This window comes from Stegostoma tigrinum, chromosome 5, assembly GCF_030684315.1.
Source record: "Stegostoma tigrinum isolate sSteTig4 chromosome 5, sSteTig4.hap1, whole genome shotgun sequence".
NCBI classification, from domain to species: domain Eukaryota; kingdom Metazoa; phylum Chordata; class Chondrichthyes; order Orectolobiformes; family Stegostomatidae; genus Stegostoma; species Stegostoma tigrinum.
Window position 1 is genome coordinate 91352575 of NC_081358.1, and position 18707 is coordinate 91371281.

The window sequence follows — 18707 nt, forward strand, 5'->3', positions numbered from 1 at the left end:
GTTCCAAATTTTACTGCAGTGTATTGGAGTATAAGTATGGCACTCTTGCTATAACTGTATAGGGCAGTGGCAAGAAGGTGCCTAGAGTACTGAACACCATATTGGTTTCCCATTTAAGGGGGCATATACTCGCGTGGAAAACAGTTCAGAAAGGGTCTACGGTGTTGATTTCTAGGATGAAGTGTAGTCTTATGAGGTAAGGTTGCACAGCCTGGGCCCATAGTAATTAGACTTTACAAGAATGAATTTATTGATATACGCAAGAGTCTGAGGGGACTTGACAGGATAAGACACTGAGAGGATGTACCCGTTTGTGAGGGAGTACAGAACTAGAGGCATTGGTCATAATTTTATTAAATGGGGAGGTAGGATTGAGGGGCTGTATAACTCCTAGTTTTCTCATGTGTTTTCTTGTGAAGAACAACGCAAGTCTTTGTAAAAGGGTGCTTTGATGATACCAATAAAGAATAACAGACGGGTTGAAAATTTATTTTCAATCAGAACATACAGCAAGATATGTAAATAGTGTGTCAGGTATTCCAAGGAAAATAATATTAAGAATGAAAACATATGAAAATTAATATAAATATAACATTGAAGGTGAAGGAATAATAAAAGCAGCATATTTCCATCTGAGGGCTTTAAAAAAAGTAAGGGCAACATTACACATACCCTGACTATAATCTCCAAATTTTTCCATTAAGAATCATAGAGTTTACAAAATTGCACCCATCATTCAACTATTAAGAATGGTATAAAATGGGAGACCAGGATACTAAAGCTCTTCCATCGAGTCCCTCAAGACAAACACAATACCTTCAGAACTTAGGACACCTCTAAATGTCGTAACTTTGCAAACGATAGCTACTATCACTACAATAGACGAGTAAGCATGCTAGGTACTTCTGAAGAGAGAGATAACAGCGGATGACAGACCATTTTCCCTAACATCTATTGACTGGAAATTTATAGAGTCTGCAAATAATAACAGTGTGATGGCAAATTTTCAGTTAATCAGAGACAATATAATCATAGAATCCTGAAAATTTTCAGTTAATCAGAGACAATATAATCATAGAATCCTGAAAATTTTCAGTTAATCAGAGACAATATAATCATAGAATCTCTACAGTGTGGAAGCAAGCTACTCGGTTTATTGACTCTGCACCAATCCTCCCAGGAGCATCCCACCCAGACCCACGCGTTCCCCCCCCCCAACCCCACCTAATCCCTGTAATTCCACATTTCCCATGCCTTATCAAGCTAACCTGTGCATCACTGGACACTGCAGGGCAATTTAGCATGGCCAATCCACCTAAATGAATATCATTGAACTGGGGGAGGAAGACAGAGCACCCTGAAGAAACCTATGCAGACAGTCACCCAAGGCTGGAATTGAACCCGGGTCCCTTGCACTGTGAGGCAGCAGTGCTAACCATTGAGCCACCGTGCTGTCCTAAGGGATTTATAAAGAATACATCATGCCTGATTAATCAGATTGAATTCTCGAAGAGGAAAGAATTTAATTTATAATGGATTTCCAAAAAGCTTTTGATGAAATCCCTCACGAAGCATTGTTAATTAAAGTTGAAATTAATGGAAGTGCAGAATATTATTGACCTAGTCAGAACACGGATAGAATGGCAAGATAAAATAAGGATAATGGGCAAGTACTCGAAACGGCAGGCTGTTAATAGTAAGGTCCCACATATCTACACTGCTACTTTAATTTCTTTCTCATTACATATATTCATCATCAGATAGGCAGCCAATTATCCAAATTTGCAAATAATACAAGCACAAGGGGCATGATAAGCAGCATAGATGGAAACATAAAATTACAAAAAGGACAAGTGACAGATTAAGTAACTGGGAAAAACTGTGACAATTGGATTTTAATGCAGACAAATATGAGCACACCGTCTTTGGGCCAAATGAAGGGATCTTAAGTTGTGAAAAGCTAGAAACAGTGAAGATCCAAGGAGACTTGGAGATAAATCTACATAAAACATTAAAATGTCATGAACAAATTTTTAAAAAAAATCAAAGAACCTAATGGAATGCTGACCTTTTCACCAAGAGGGCTAGAATGCAAGGAGTAGGTAAAATTGTAGTACTGGTTACATCATCCCCACAGTACTGAAAGCACTAGACATTAGGAAGGATATATGGCCTTGGAGAGAGTGCAGCAACATTTACCAAAATGATTCTGATTTAGATAGAGTAGGTAAAAAGAAACAATTCAGTTGAGGTGTTGGGAACTGAATGTGTAGTATAAAAAATATGGCCAGGCTTTCAGAAGTTAGGAGACACCTCTACAAATCATAGGGAAATTTGGAACCCTTATCACAAATAGCAATTGATGTATTGTTCATTTTAAACTTTAGGTTGATACATTTCTGCTAACCAAATTGTACTAAGGAAATGTGGTAAAAGCAGGTTAGGTTAGAGATCAGCTGGAATCTCATCAAAAATCTGAGGTAGCATTAAGACAAGAAATAGGAGTGAAAAGAAAACCCGTTGCAACTAATGCTTTGGCTATGATTGAATAGCAAGAATTGAACAAAGTGAGGCCAGTCCCACACAGCTGGACAATGGAAGAAAATTAGTGAATCATGATGATATGATCGACAAATTAAAAGCACAATCAATGTCATTTACGACTGTGCAGTAGCCACACTGAAAAGCTGACTAAAGAGGTTCAGCTACTTACCTTTTTGGACCACATGACTTTACCCCAGTCAAGAAACATTCCAGCTCCCTCTTGAAGGCATGCAGAGAAGCAGCACTCTCCATGCAAGTTGGCATTGCATTCTGGAGGCTCACACAGAAAAAAGCAGCACCTAACATTTAGTCTGTTCCTATTTTTTGATTGTTTAGATGCTTGTCCCTGGTTACCACAAATTGTCAAAGTGAACTAATTGATCAACAGGCTTCATTACCTTACATGGCTAAATCGGATCACCTCTGAACCTATGCTGCTCTAAATTAAGTAGATGCTGTTTTTTAAGCCTGAAGAGGTGTGATTCTTTTCAATTAGAAATCATTCTCCCAATTCTCCTCTGAATCTTTTCCTCCGTATATTACCCATTGTATGAGGGGTTTGAAACTGGTTACAGTATTCCAGATGTGGTGTGACCAACAACTTGTATCATAAATGATGCGTCATGTCCCAGATTTGTATTTAAGGATTCTGAAAATAAAACTTATTTTGGTTTGACTACAGCTTTTGTAATGTTTATGAAACTTCAATGGCGCTTCGATATTTTTCCTTCTCAATTCCTTTCAATTTAATTTCTTATGTATGTTAAATATATTACTACTACAGGCATGGCATCAGTCTAATCTAAAGTCAAGTGTCTGTTTTTGGGTCCATTCCTCCTGCACATCTTAATCAAATGTGTTAATCCTTGAACAAATTTTAGCATCATTTGAAAACATGATCATACCTGCTACACTGTCATGATCGCTAATTACAATGAAACCTGTGAACAGTAACCAGTGACTCTGGAGGACACCACTGCCTACAGAGAGATGCACAACTGTTGACTACAAACTGTTCTTGTAGAACTGGAAGCAATTCCTGATCCAGTGTATCAAATTTACAATGTTATCATAGGATTTCATCTCATGAAGCAACCGAATTAGGGGCCATTAAAAGTTTATCAAAGTCCATGTGGATACTACCAACCAGATGGTCTTCAATGACTAGGTTTTTTATATATATGTCTAGAAAAGTCAAATCAAGTTCATAATAAACACCGCTGTTTTCTAAAAGTCATGTGAAAATCCCTTACCTTTTCCAGTGATCATAAGAGCGTATCTCTCAATCCTTTCAAATATTATACCAATAATAAATGTAAAGACCAACTGTTTCATAGATCAGATTTATTCTCTTTTTTTGAGAATTGTACTTTATGTGCTACTTTGCAATACGAGGGAACTATCTCTGATTCTATTGAGCTACTGAAGATAGTTCTTGCTGAAGTATTAAGTAAATGAAATGAAAACACAAATAACCAAATTATTTCAACTTGCTCGACGTCATAACAAATGATATGGGAATTGTCTATGGTAAACAGTAACAAACCTTTGGGAGCAGGTGGAGAAAAGAAACGGTTCTGACTATGAAAGACACCGCGTCCTCCTCTATTTCCAGAAAATCCACCACGAGGAGCTTTCTGAGGTCCTTTATTTGTCCTTTTTGCTGGGGGCGGACCAGAGGAAGGAACATCTTTGCATTCTGCTGCTACAAAATCGTCTACATGCATTGAAGGTGGTCTGCTTGTATTTTGCTTCCGTTGCCGAAATATATCATGAGGTCTACAATTTGACCCAAATCCCCCTCTGCCTCGACCTCGAGGCGGTGGCACTATATGGGCTCGTTTGGCAGGCTCTATATATTCAGATTTTCCACTAAAATAAATTTGAAAAATACATTTTAGAAATTAGTATGATTCCATAATATTGTTACACATACCATCACTTAAAAATGTAATTAGAATTTATAGAACTTGGCACAAAAAGCATATTTTAATTATAATTTTTAAGTTAATGATGACATTCAGTTAAAATTAAGATAGTAAACATAAATTTCTTTAGAAGTCCAATTTTCATAACAACCTCACCTTTCAGAACTGTTCAATCGTCTTGCATCTACATTACTTTCAATCAAATTAGAACTTTGAAAAAAATTTCATATGTTTTTCACCTCCTAAAAGTACAAGGTAACTGCACTAGGGAATGGAATGCCTTCTGATTTTAATCACTAAGTGATTATATGAGGCAACTGCACAAATAATCTGTCTAATCTCTTCTTCCAAAAATGCTGCTCTTCCATTCAGATAACTGCGGTTTCTATGTCAAACCACATGGAACTTATCTAAATGATATTATTAGTACCACACTTGACACAATTGTGTATTACTGTCCACATTCGTCAGCAATTCAGTCGTATCTGCTCAGTTTCATTTTATGTGAGATCTTTATATTTTCAGTCAATAAAACCATGAAAGTTCATCCCATTGATATGGAACACACTGAAAAATCAAGCTTTGGAAGAGAAGAGTGCTTTTTTCTTGTTCGCATATGCAATGAGTACAGTGGGCTGATTTTACTTCAACTAATCCATCCCTAAAAGTTGAACTTTATATTTACTTGATCCTTGTTAACTTGCAAATGAGACATTAGACTCATAGGCTCTCTTCTCATGCTGTGACAAATGCGACATGTCTACATGCAAAGGATGGTTTCTTTTGCAAATTGTATCAAGTGCTAGATCAAATGTTAATTTTAAATCAGAGATCGGCAAAAGTCTGTTAACAGAGTGCATGAAGGAATATGGGGCAACAGTGGCTCACAGATCAGATCATCAGATTCAACAGCAGAATACACTTCATGCTCCCATAATCCTATGGAATCCCAGGAGGTTGGGGAGAAAATGGAATAACTCAACTTGAAATCTTTGGAACCTGGAACTGCAAACAAGACCAGCAAAGTGCAAATGTCACATCAGCATTAAAGACAGGAGTAGTAAATAAGCCAGACAACTGTATTCATGGCCAGTCAGCATGGATGTGTGAAGGGCAGAATATGCAGAACCAGCTGAATTAAATTTGAGGAATGCTTAAAGTGCAGAGTTAAAGCAAATGCAACTAACATGGCAGAACAAACTGCTTCATGATATGGGCAAGGCTTTCACCCCAGAAATGCGTGCCTGGACCTCACTTCCAATTTATATAAATAAATTGGAACTGGCACAACAGGAAGCTTATAAATTATTTCAAATTCTAAGGTACGGAAAAGGAAAGGGCAGGCAGAGCAAGATGCCATTTAATAAACATAAATTTTACTTTACTCTTTATCAAGGAAAAGTACAACTAAGTGTCAAGATTATCAACACAGAGCAAGAGATTCAGAGATAGAGATAATATAAATCCTTAAAATAAGGCAGAGTCACTATAATAATCAACAAAAACAAGCATGTGGAATTTTGAGTCTTCCACAAATGTAAACTGAAGTGTATTATGATCAATTATAACAGATATAGAATAGTGCATAGATTTCTGGGCCACAGAAAATGTACAACAGAGTCTTGCTGAAATGACATCAAACGAGTAGCAATAATCCTCAAGATTTGTAACACACAGAGGCTCCTTCATTGACACAGAGAAGAGCAAGGAGGAATCAAGTATCTTGAAAGGTTGTTTCAGAGATAGCAGGAACGGCAGATGCTGCAGAATCTGAGATAACAAGGTGCAGAACTGGATGAACTTAGAAGAAGGGTCTAGGCCCAAAACTTCAGCCTTCCTGCTCCTCTGATGCTGGTTGGCCTGCTGTGTTCATCCAGCTCTGCACCTTGTTATGTTGTATGGTTCTCAGGTCTTGAAAACTTTGAGAGATAGTCAAAGACGGTTCAGGCACATTGATAAGTCAGTGACAACAAAACACTGTTTTCATGATAAATTTGATTCTATGAAAGGATAACTTCGAGAATAAATGTTTCCAGAGACGTTATTGAAACATAGAATGTTTTACAAGAGGCTGTTGACCAAAAAATTAATATCCAGCTTAATTAGTGAATGCAAGAAGAATTTTACAAAACATTTAATGGGAAAGAGCATAGGAAACAAGGTGAGAATAGCTAGTTCCCAGTGAGAAGCTAGCATTGACATCGGCTTTTCATTTGTTAAGTCTTTATTTGACTTCTACGACATGGAGATAACAATTAAGCAGCATGGAGAATCATGGAATAGAGTCAGAGAATCCTATAGTGCAGACAGAGGTCACTCGACCATTAAGTCTGTACCAATCCTCCAAACAGCATCCCACTTGGACCCATGCTCCCAACCTAAAACCATAGCCCCACTTTTATTTTGGCTAATCCACCTAGTGTGCACATCCTTGGAAACTATTGGGAAATTTAGCATGGTCAATCCACCTGACCTGCACACCTTTAGACTGCGGTAGAAAGCCAAAGTATCCAACAAAAGCCCATACAGGCATGGAGAAAACAAGTAGACTCCACACAGACAAATCACCTAAGGCTGGAACCGAACCCAGGACCCTGACATTGTAAGGCAGCAGTGCTAACCACTAGACTACCATCATCTGCAAACTTGTCTACGGTACATTCACAAATAGAAAGTGGGACATAACACCAGCGCTTATTCGGAGGCTCACTGATGATGTTACCTAGAATGGTGACGAATTGTCTGAAAACTAACCTTCCAGCTCAGCGAGCAAACTCACATCCAGAACCTCAACCTGAGCTACAAATCTTCTCAAAACTCGCTAACGGTACATTCACTTTCCTCATCCAATTAAGTATACATTGACAAGAATTGTGACGTCCAGCAACTGATTCCTGTGGCAAGCCACACATTACCAATTGCCATCCTGAAAATGCCCCATTTATCCTAAGCATCTATCTTCTAAGTCAATATACCCTAGATGAAGGCAGATAAGGAAGGATTTCGTCCTCTAGAGTGTAGTATTTCTGTGAAATTGTTTGTCGCAGAGTGCTGTTGAAGCTAGGCCATTAAGAATTCAATATTGAGCTAGATAGATTTGTAATTAGTAAAGGATTCAATCAAACTGGAGAACAACAAGATGAGAAGAAGGAAAATTAAAAAAAGAGCTGTAATTCCAATTTAAACTAATAACTAGTATCCCTTACTGGAAAAATTGATGGGCATGAGTGTGAAATTGCTTTTCTTTTGGGTTGAATGAATGTCTCAAGGTGCAATACAGCATATGGAATTCAGGCTGATATTTTTCCTAAAATGGGGTGCTCCATGTATCAGGAGGTCCACTGGAACTACATTCTGATACAGTGAATGTCAGTAAGGAAATTTATGTAGAAGACACTATGTAAGTATATGAAAAGCAAATTCCTTGGGTATTATAGGTTTGCATTAGGAGCGGAACAAGTAGTCAGACTTTTCATGGTGTAACGAAGGAGGATCTAAAGTTTAAATGAACATAGGTTTTTGCCAGATTGAACAAGAAGTGCAAATGAGTGAATAAAGATATATTTCAGCTCACATTCTTCCAGCACCTGTACAGGTGTTTTCTACACAGCATTCAGTTTTTAATGCTATATTTGCTTTTATTGAGATTCTTTCTTCCTATTCAGTCATGATACCACAGTTAAAATACTAAATATAAGCATCAAGCTACACTGCACTGAAATGTTAATAGCGGTTGATAGCAAGATACAAAGGAGCATGGTTGAATTTTTAAAAATGTTTTATGTTGGTAAAGACAAAACTTCTGGAGAAACAATGTGAAGGATGGAAATAAATTGAAAAGTACACATCTATCTCAAAAAAGGGAAAGGTGGGTGTATTATTAAGTCAAACCACTGCTCTCAAAATAACTAGTAAAATCTGTACTCTCTCGGTCAACCTGCAACAAGATAATACTTTCAATAGTTTGCAGGATTTTTTCCAAGGTTACAGTTTAACACAAGACTACCACTGGTCTAAACATATCTATTATTACAATTTAGGAAAACTGATAACAAAAAAAAACATTTAATATTGGGCTAATCTATATCTGAAGTTATCGACCTGCCCTAGTTTTGTAACCCTTATTATACTTGAAACAAAAAATTATTCATCTCAGGTCTGAAACTTTCTATTGACCTTCTGTCAACAGTTTCTTTTAGAATAGAGCAAAGCGGGCAGGTGGAGGGGGTAGTGGATTTCAAAACACCTCCATTTCAGCCATGCACATCCAAGTCTCAGATACAATTCAAATTTGCTCTGTTGTGGCCAGGATGTTGCCCGTATAAATGCAATTTCTGAGTGTGGCCTATTGTAAATGTGTCCATTACAGAAAATCTGGGAGAAATTCGCATATTTTGCAATGCAGCTCCTGCGCTATCATGTGACTTTTTAGTGATGCTTGCTATCATATTTCAGGAGTTGGATTGTCTAAAAGTCTCAAAGCCACTTCAACAGTTCCTGAGGAAAAGTAAATAACTGAGGAGGTAGGGAATCAAGTGTGTCGGGAGTTAGAGCAACTTGTGGCTGAGGGGTCAGGATGGTGCACGTTGGGGATATAAGGTGATTGTCAGTTTGGGGGGATATTAAGTGTATGGTGGGCAAGGGTAGGGTTATAGATGGGTGATGGAGAAGATAGTATTCCAGATGGGTAGGATGCCAAGTGTGTGAGGGGATAGGTTGCTGTGCAAGTGGATGATTGCTAAAAGTAGGTCTGGGGCTGTATATATCATCATGTTTAACTTTAAGTGAGTTAGAACCTTTGTACATTTCTGCCTTTAAGGGCATTTTGTGGAGCCTTTCAGATGCAATGGAATGGCCAAGCAAAAATTCAAATTTCTGGGCAATTCCTTAGTGTCACCTCCTTTCCATAAATCCCAGGCACACAACTCCAGACTGTGGTATAGAAACAACTACTTGGCCATCAGAAATTATGGGCTCAGAGATAATGGGAACTGCAGATGCTGGAGAATCCAAGATAACAAAGTGTGGAGCTGGATGAACACAGCAGGCCAAGCAGCATCTTAGGAGCACAAAAGCTGACGTTTCAGGCCTAGACCCTTCATCAGAAAAAACTGATGAAGGGTCTAGGCCCGAAACGTCAGAAATTACAGGCTATTATTTTTCATGCAATGTACTGAGTTAGAAAAGGCTCCCACATCAATAGAAAATACAAAACAATCAAATCTAATGATATCATTTCCAACGTACCTCAGAGCCAAAAAAGTAGACAGATTTGTGGATGCTAGAGATCTGAAACAAAAACAGAAATTGCTGGAGAAACTCAGCAGGTCTGGCAGCTTCTGTGAGAAGAAAGCAGAGTTTTTTGCCATTTTTTCCTAGCTGCTAACAATTCTGATTCAGAGTCACTGAACTTGAAACCTTAATTGTGCTTTGTTATAAGTTGTGCACTTTGATCCAAAAATTGGATTTTTCTACCCAAATTGCCAATGAAATAAAAAAAACTTTTGAGGACGGTTTTAAAAACAGGTAGTCACTATTGTTCCAGAAGACAATAGGGCTGCTCTCTCACCAATGAAAAACATATAACATAAGGGTCACCTCAGCTCAGGTGAGGGGAGAAGTTGAGAAGTAGAGTACTTCTTGCTAATCTCAGCTGACTGAATGAATGAATGATTTTATTGTCACGTACGTTTTACAGTGAAGAAAACAGTAAAATACAGTAAAAAGCGTTTCCCACTGTCACCATGATCCAGCACCATATTGAATAGTTTAAAGAATAAGAAAAAAATAGTAAGATATAGCTTAAAAGGGAGCCCATCAGTCCTGCTGCCATGCCTCCTCCACCACCTTGCTGTTGTCTACATGGGACACAACCAACGCTAAAGGTGCAACTTTTCAGATACCATCTTTCGCTGCTGGGCTGATTCTCCTCCAACACTGCCTCACTGCCACTTGTCCCGGACCAAACAGTGCCAGAGTCTCATCTCTCATCACTGAGGCCACAGTGATGTCATTGTGATGCCCTTGCACCACCACTTCACTGCCACAAGTGTCGACCCCAACAATGACAAAGTTGCCGATCCTCAGGTGCCACCTTTCATCACTGGGCCCACGGTGCTGATGTCACCTCCACCAACACGGCAGATGCCGATTCAGATGCCAGGTCCCACACTTGCCCCGGAAAAGCAAGGGCTCACTCAAGTCCGTCCTAGGCCCACTTGCCACCACGAGATTTGAGCTGGGCCCACTCAGGAATGCGCTGGTGTTTCTCACTGCTGCCATCAATGCTGTCCAAGCTCAGGACAAGAGGTAAAGAAAAAGAAAAAGAGAAAATAAAGGAAAGAAAAGCAGTGGGAGCGGACAGGCCCTGGATCAGGAGTTCTACTTTGCCGATGTCTTGGTAACACACCCATGCTGTTGGCATTATTCTGCAACACAAATCAGCTGTCCAGCCAACTGAGCTAACCAACCGCCAAATAAAAACTCTTTTTTTAAAAATTGCATAGTTAGATAAAGAGAGATATGAACATATTGTAAACGTTACAACAGCCTGAAATAATAGAAAGAAAGTTAGAAACAACAATTATACTTATTGTAAACACTGTTTATAACTATGTGACATACATAATTCTGTTAAGTATAATGAAGACCGACAGAACTATGAAACTATTTTTCTAATTTCTTTACCTTGTGGTTTCAACAAATAGGTTCAACTCTGACATCTCACCTGGAAGTAATGAAGGTTTCATGCTTGTGTTTTCCCAGCTTAAAACCTCCTGTTACCTTGGCTGCAGCAGGAGATGAGGGTTCTGAAAGGAATGATCTTTCCAGTTCTGCCTTCAGATCCATATCACAGCAGTATTTCTCAGCTAGATCAATCAAGTCAACCTTGACCTGAATAAAATATTATCACCAATCAATTAATACAAGACACCTAACCCATGAAAGCATACGCAGGAGTTTAAATGCCAGTATCAGTCATTACAGCACAGAAGACAGCCATTTGGCCCACTGAATCCATGCTGGTACTGCAGCACAATCCAATCATTCATATTCCCTTGCTCTGTCCTCCTGTACATCACTTGCCCAGGACATTATGTCTATGTCTAACCTTGTACAGGTAGTTCTCCTATAAAGCGATAGTGGTGTTCTTGTGATACCTCACGCTATAGAAAATCATCATTGAAAATCGCATTATACGGAAATTGCTACAGAAAATCGCTATACCTGTACAGCAGAAAGTCTGCGTTATCCAAACAGCGCCCACTATTCATCAACCATGTTACAGCCAATTTGCATTAATGAAACACACATTACAGCAGAGCTACCTGTACTCAGATAGTGAGAACAGCCTTTCTTTGTCTAACATCTAATTTTGCCACAATCTTGCAAATTCTAACAAATCTCCTTTCAACCTCCTTTGCTCAAAGATAAACACCAGCTTCTCCAACCTAACCTTGCATCTAAAAAAATCTCATCCCTGAAACTGTTCTGATGACATCATCTACCCTCTCAAAGACACTCATATCCTTTTAAAGTGTGGTGGCTATAACCGGACATATACATTGTGGCCTAACCAGAGTGGTCAAAATAACTTCTTTATGTATTCAATACCTTAATATAGGATGCTTAATATGCTTTGCTAACCAATAAATCCTGCCATTTTCAAAGTTCTATGCATACAAACTCCAGGGTCTCTCAGTCCCTATATACCCTTTAGAACTGTATCATTAAGTTTAAAATGCCAAAATATATGAACTCACACCATCCTATATCAAACTCCATTTTGTTTACAATTCAGTTTACCATTGTATTGATAGAGTCAATTAGCATCCTCACTATGTGCCACACCTCCACATTTCATATCAAATCCAAATTTTCAAATCTTACTCTGTATTCCAATATATCGTGCGTGTGTTTGTGCGTGAGTGTGCATGTGATTGCTACTCTCTGTCATCCTGTAGACTGAAAAACAACTGGGTTCAACAAGTCACTGTATTCTGTTCTTACGCCAAATTTTCAACCTACTTCACATTGATCCTTCTATTGCAGAACATTTTATGCAGAACTTCATCAAACACTTGCTTAACATCTATAGACAACATCCATTATGTTTCCTTTATCATCCCTTGCTGTTCCTCTTCAGAAGAAGATTCAATTTGATTAGTCAAGGCAATCTGCCTTATACAAACTTGCGCTAGCTCTCCTAAGATAACTCGAATTTCTAAGTGCTTCAATTATTATTTCTAAAACCTAAGTATCGTGAGACTTTCCAGTATATCCTGCATATCAATTTTCTAAGCCAGCTAATACCTCTACCAGCACTGTATCTATCAATATTTTAACATCCTTTTCCTCAATGAATACTTGTATTTGTGCTTATTCAGTAATTCAGACTGTGCCCTGCACCTCTAAACATATATTATCACACAGAACTGCTGGACCTATGCCTGCCTCTTACTGCCCAAATGGTATTTACATGCGATTAGAAGACATATGGATTCTCCTTTATTTAGCTGCTCTTCTATTGTCAAATTCTCTGTATATCTAAGTATCTGCTCTTTGCATCTTAGTGTCCATGTACTTCAATAAATCTCTTCCAAATCTATCCCATTTGGCACTGTGATAGAGCCACAAAACAAAAAACGGACAGTACCTTCACGAAGAAAATAGACCTTCAACTCCACAAGTCACTGCCATTGCTGTCACATACAACTGCATCAGCGCCAGATAGACTAGAATAGGTGAGCAAATGGTATCTCCCTTCTTGCTGCCTCTTACCACCTGCTGCAGCCTAATCTGAGAGTTGTGTCCTTCAGGACTTAGCCAACTTGGTCAGTACCGGTGCTATGAGTTACTCTTAGTGATGCATGTTGAAGTCCATGACCCAGACTAAATTCTGTCCCCTTGCTACCTTCAGTGCTTCTGTCAAGTGGTGCTCAACATGGAGAAGTACTGCTTTATCACGTGTGTGTGTGTGTGTGTGTGTGTGTGTGTGTGTGTGTGGGGGGGGGGGGGGGGGGGGTATTCAGCAATCAACAGGAGACTAAATTGCTCATGTATGACTTCATAACATGAGAACTTCACAGAGTCTAGGGTCAATGTTGAGGACTCTCAAAGCAATTAGCTCTCAGGTGAAGGCCACTGTGCCACCACATTTGATAGATCCACCCTGCTAATGGAAAGTACATATTGAGAGATGGGAATGAGGAATCCTGGATATTGGCCATAAGGTATGTCTGTTATGCTGTTTTGTGACTATTCTGTCTAATTCTCAATTTTGGTACGAGTTCCCAATGTTAGTAAGGAAGACAATCTGCATAGGGTGGGTTATTGTCATTTCCAGTGACGAGTGAAATGGCAGGTGGTCCATGTGGTTGTATTCTATTTTGACTTTTATATGGTAATTGGATACAACTGACTGTTAGTGGATTTCAGAGTGTATTTAGGAGTCAACCTCATTGTATGGGTCTTGAATTGCATGTTGATCTGAGTGGGTAAGAACTTCAAGGTTGCCTTGCCGAAAGACACTGCTGAACTATGAGTTTTTACAATAATCTGATTATTTCACAGTCACATTGCTGAATATTAGTTTCAAATCCAGACTTAATCAATCAATTGCTTATTATCCATACAAGCTTAAGTTTTGTATTTACCATATCTATGTCTGTGTCAATCTCTTCAGTTTGGAATGGGGAAAGCCATAACGTCTTTAGTTGGTCATCCAGAACATCTGCCAGCACATATGCAGTCCTAGAAGAAAACAAAGGTTTATTTTGTCCTGTCTAAAAGTACAGAATATAATTGGTATTCAGACCTCTTAACGGTTGAAGTTCAAAAAATATTTCATTCTTAGAAAATGAAACTACTTAAATGCTAATTAGACTGACACTAAAATGATTCCACTTATATAGTGTAATTCAGGTATGAAGTCACCTGAACAGGAACACGCTAAGAAATGAGAGATCGCTGGCAGAAGGCAAATTTTAAATGTTTACAGACCACTTGAGAACTTCTTCAATCAAGATCAGATTGAACACTCCCAAACGGTTATAAAATTGAGCTTCACAAGAGCGTGATCATAGAAAATATTTGCAATATTTCTTTTAGATCTCATAAGGTTTCAGAACATGGTTTTTACTTTAAGAATTGAGCACAACTGCTCATTTTTAAGCTCACTTTCACAGCAACAATTATTTTTTCAAGAAAGATGCAAGATTTTATGGCTAATTATATTGGGCCGGTGAACGAATGACAACTGAACATAGCATCTTTTGCAGATTCAAAGATATAGCTCCTTTACCTGTTGTTAAATTGGGCTGGAAGAGATTCAGAGACAGGAAGAACAGGCTCCACATCCTGTGCAGTGACAGGTAATACATCTGAAGTTGATTCTAACATCTGCCGCAATCCAACAACATTTTCTAATAAAGAGTCAAAACTATCATCCTCTTTACACAGTTCCTGTATTGAAAAGGAAATTTATATTTACAAATCTGCCAACTTGGCACATATACTTTTAAGAACGGGGCGACGGCTATAAAATCCGTTAAAGGTGAGACCAATTTGTCACAGAATATAGGAAAAATATTTTGGATATTTGTTTTAAAGTATTTACATTATAAACAGTTTAAAAATGCAGTCATTTCTAGATTATAATGCACTGTCCACTGTTGCAAATATTACCTCAACTACCCTCGAGTCTCTTAGGTTAAAAATAATTAGCTGAATGTTTTAATTCTCAAATGTGCATTCACTTGCAGACTCAATCTCATTCAAGACTGACACGATATAATGGGAATGCAATGTCTAAACACCTCCATACTGAGCTCTTAGTATATGAATAAAGTAATATTTTCACATAGCTGAGGTCAGCATAATGTTGGTCTCAATCCACTTTCAAATCATCCAATGGCATTTCTGAGTAATGCAGAATTTTGTATGAAATGGCTACAAGTTAAGAATGGATACATATCTGGGAAGTAAAATGTGGGAAAGGCAATGATTTACCTGCTTCAAAGAAAAAGCTTTGGCAAGCTTCATTCAAATGACAGCAGTCTTTCCTTTGGAGTGTTTCTTCCAAAGGGAATTCTGAAGTCAGAAGATTAATGCAAAGTTAGGCCATCCGGGAGAAAACTCCACAAAAAGGGCAGAAAAATACAATTTTGCCAAATAAGCTTGTGTGAATTGACCAAAGCATTGTTGATTAACAAAACCTGAGAAGTGTAGTAATACCTAAAGATTACAAGATATTTAGTGTTCTGGGCCACAAATGCATTTGTCAAAACAATTTATTCATGAGGATTCGCTATAATCTCGATCAAGTGAATTTACAATTTCTTAACTCACCAGGCGTCTAGTGCAATTAGGGTGCTGACAAGAAGATCTTAAAACCATAAGATGTAGGAGCAGTGGTAGGCCATTAAGCCCATTGTGTCCACTCTCTGCCATTCAATTAGATCATGGCTGCACATGCCTGCCTTTTCCCCATAACCCCTGATTCCCTTACCGATTAACAAGCTATCACAGTCATGAATATATTTAATGACCCAGCCTCAACAACTCTCTGTTGTGAAGAATTCAAGAGATTCATTATCCTCAGAGAAAAAAAAAATCCTCCACATCCATGTCTTAATTGTGTGACCACTTAATTTGTGATTTATGCCTTCTGGTCCTCGGCTCTCCCATAAGGAAACAACATTTCTGAATCTATCTTAAGTGCTCTTGCATATTTGAATAAGGTCACCTCTCATTCTTCTAATCTCTAAATTCTTCTAAGCCTAATCAATTTAACATCTCCTCATAAAACAATCCCTCCATACCCAGGATCTGCCTGGTGAACGTTCTCCAGACTGCCTCAAATGCCAGTTTAACTTTCCTTAGGTAAGGGGTCCAAAACTGTTCACAGTATTCCAGCTGTGGTCTGACCGGCTGCTTCTACAGTTTGAACAAAATCTCTGTACTTTTATATTCCACTCCCTTTGAAATAAAGGAAACCATTCAATTTGCCTTCCATATTACTCAATGAACTTGGATATTACTTTTGTGTGATTCAGGTTCTATAGCTTTTTGCAATCTTCCCCCATTTAAATCATTTTCAGTTCCTCTATTCTTCCTGCCAAACTACATGACCTCACAGTTCTCCACATTATACCACATCTGCCAAATTTTTGCCCACTCACTTAACTCTACAAGCTTCTGCAAATTCTTAGTGTCACCCTCATTGCCTGCCTTCCTATTTTTGTGTCATCCACAAACTTGGCCATAGCAGATTCACATTCCTTATCCAAGTCATTAACGTACATTGTAAATAACTGTGGGCCCAGCACCAGTGCACGTAGCACCACGAGTTACAGGTTGCTACCCTGAAAATGCCCACTTTATCACAACTCTGCTTTCTATCAGTGAGCCAATCCTCTCTGTTCAATCTCTCCTGGCACAAAATAAAACAGGAAAGGTGGCCCAACCATGGCTAACAAGGGAAATTAGGGATAGTACTAGGTCCAAAAATCCGTGTTTAACCTGTCTAGTCTTGATGAATTTTATTTGTTTCAATAAGATCCTCTCCTCATTCCACTGAACTCTAGAGGATATAATCCAAATCCATTCAATTTCTTCTCATACTTTGTTCCGCCCAATCCAGAAATCAGTCTAGTAAACCTTTGTCGCACTCCCTCTAGCAAAAGAGCATTCTTCCTCAGATATGAAAAACAAAACTGCGCACAATATTTCAGGTGTTTGTCTCACCAAGGCCTCTATAATTGCAACAAGATATCCTGGCCAATGAACTCAACTCCTCTCGCTATGAAGGCCAGCACACCATTTCCCTTTTGACCTCCTACTGCACATACACGCTTACCTTCAATGACTGGTGTACAAGGGTCCACCAGTCTCATTGCACATTCCGCTCTCTTAATTTACAGCCAGATAATAATCTGCCTTCCTGTTTTGCTTTCAAAGTGGATAACCTCATTTATCCATATTATATTGCATCTGCCAAGCATTTGCCCACTCATTCAATCTGTACAAATCATGCTATTATCCAATCAAGCATCTCTGCGTCCTCCTCACAGATCACCGCCCCATCCAGGTTTATGTCATTGGAAATTTTGAGATATTATATCTAGTTCCTTCAGCTAAATCATTAATAGATATTGTGAATAGCTGGTGTCCTAGTTCTAATCTCCGTGGCCTTACACCAGTCCCTTGGCCTGCCTTTCAGAAAAAAATCCATTTAATCCCAAGCATCATTTCTTGTCTGCCAACGAAGTTGTTATCAATTTCAATATAATACCCAAAACCCATGTACTTTAAATTAGTACTTAGGACTAAAGTAATCAAAGAAAATGGGGAACACTTTAGCGGGATCACAGTATTGAGGCAGATGAACAGCCATGATCATATGGAATGGTGTACCTGGTTCAAAGGATTCAATGACTTATACCTGCTCCTATTTATGAGGGTTCTATATGCTAGCTCGATTACGATGGCTTCTCACCTTATTAAGTATCCTGATGTGTGGCACCTTATCAAACACCACCTGAAAATCCAAATGTGATGCATCCACTACTTCCCTTTTATCTATCCTGTTCATTACTTCCCTCAAGAATTTGAGCCAATGAAGTTTGAACATTTGAAAATAATTTCTTTCCTCTTACTCAGAGTATAGCAGATTTTACTTTCATATTCTGCTACAATGACAAGCAGGTTACTTTAACATTCCCCCCATTCCTTTCAACTATATTCTCCATTGCACAAAGGCACTGTCTAAGCTGATTTAGGGCTAAGCAAAAAAAAAAATGCACCAGCCAATCCAACTAAATCTTGCATTGCTATCATGGTGGTAGAAGGGAATGTCATAGCCTAAAACAAGTGACATCCAACTGTCAACAGTAATGCTGATATGGAAACTTTTAGTGTGGTACATAATCTCCTAAATTTTTACAAATATAGACAGTGCACTTTCAAAAGGTCTTGAAAAATATAAACAAAAATGGCTAGATCATTATGAACCACCTTCGATGGTACCTTTATAAAAGCTCATACCGTAACAACTTTGTCAAGTTCAAACAGCAAATGATCATCTGCAGATTCTTTCCATTTTAAGAGCTGTTTCACTTCTGCGGCACTGAGTGCTAAACAACGGGGAGTTTGGAACCCATCTATTTCCATAGGAGCGCCTTCATCTCCACAACTGCCCTGTAAAATAAACTGCAGTCTGTAAATCTGAAGCAA

At 38.5% G+C, this 18707-nt stretch overlaps 1 protein-coding gene across 3 annotated transcripts in view; it reads right to left on the minus strand.

The window, feature by feature from the left end:
- The window catches only part of virma (vir like m6A methyltransferase associated), a 97629-nt gene that overhangs the window by 11786 nt on the left and 67136 nt on the right, over window positions 1–18707 (minus strand). For all 3 annotated transcript variants that reach the window (XM_048529476.1, XM_048529477.1, XM_048529479.1), the window contains exons 18-22: window positions 18519–18671; window positions 14776–14936; window positions 14129–14225; window positions 11200–11366; window positions 4091–4416 (exon numbers count right to left, since the gene is read on the minus strand). In XM_048529476.1, coding sequence (XP_048385433.1) covers window positions 4091–4416; window positions 11200–11366; window positions 14129–14225; window positions 14776–14936; window positions 18519–18671 — 904 coding nt within the window. The remainder of the gene's footprint in view (window positions 1–4090; window positions 4417–11199; window positions 11367–14128; window positions 14226–14775; window positions 14937–18518; window positions 18672–18707) is intronic.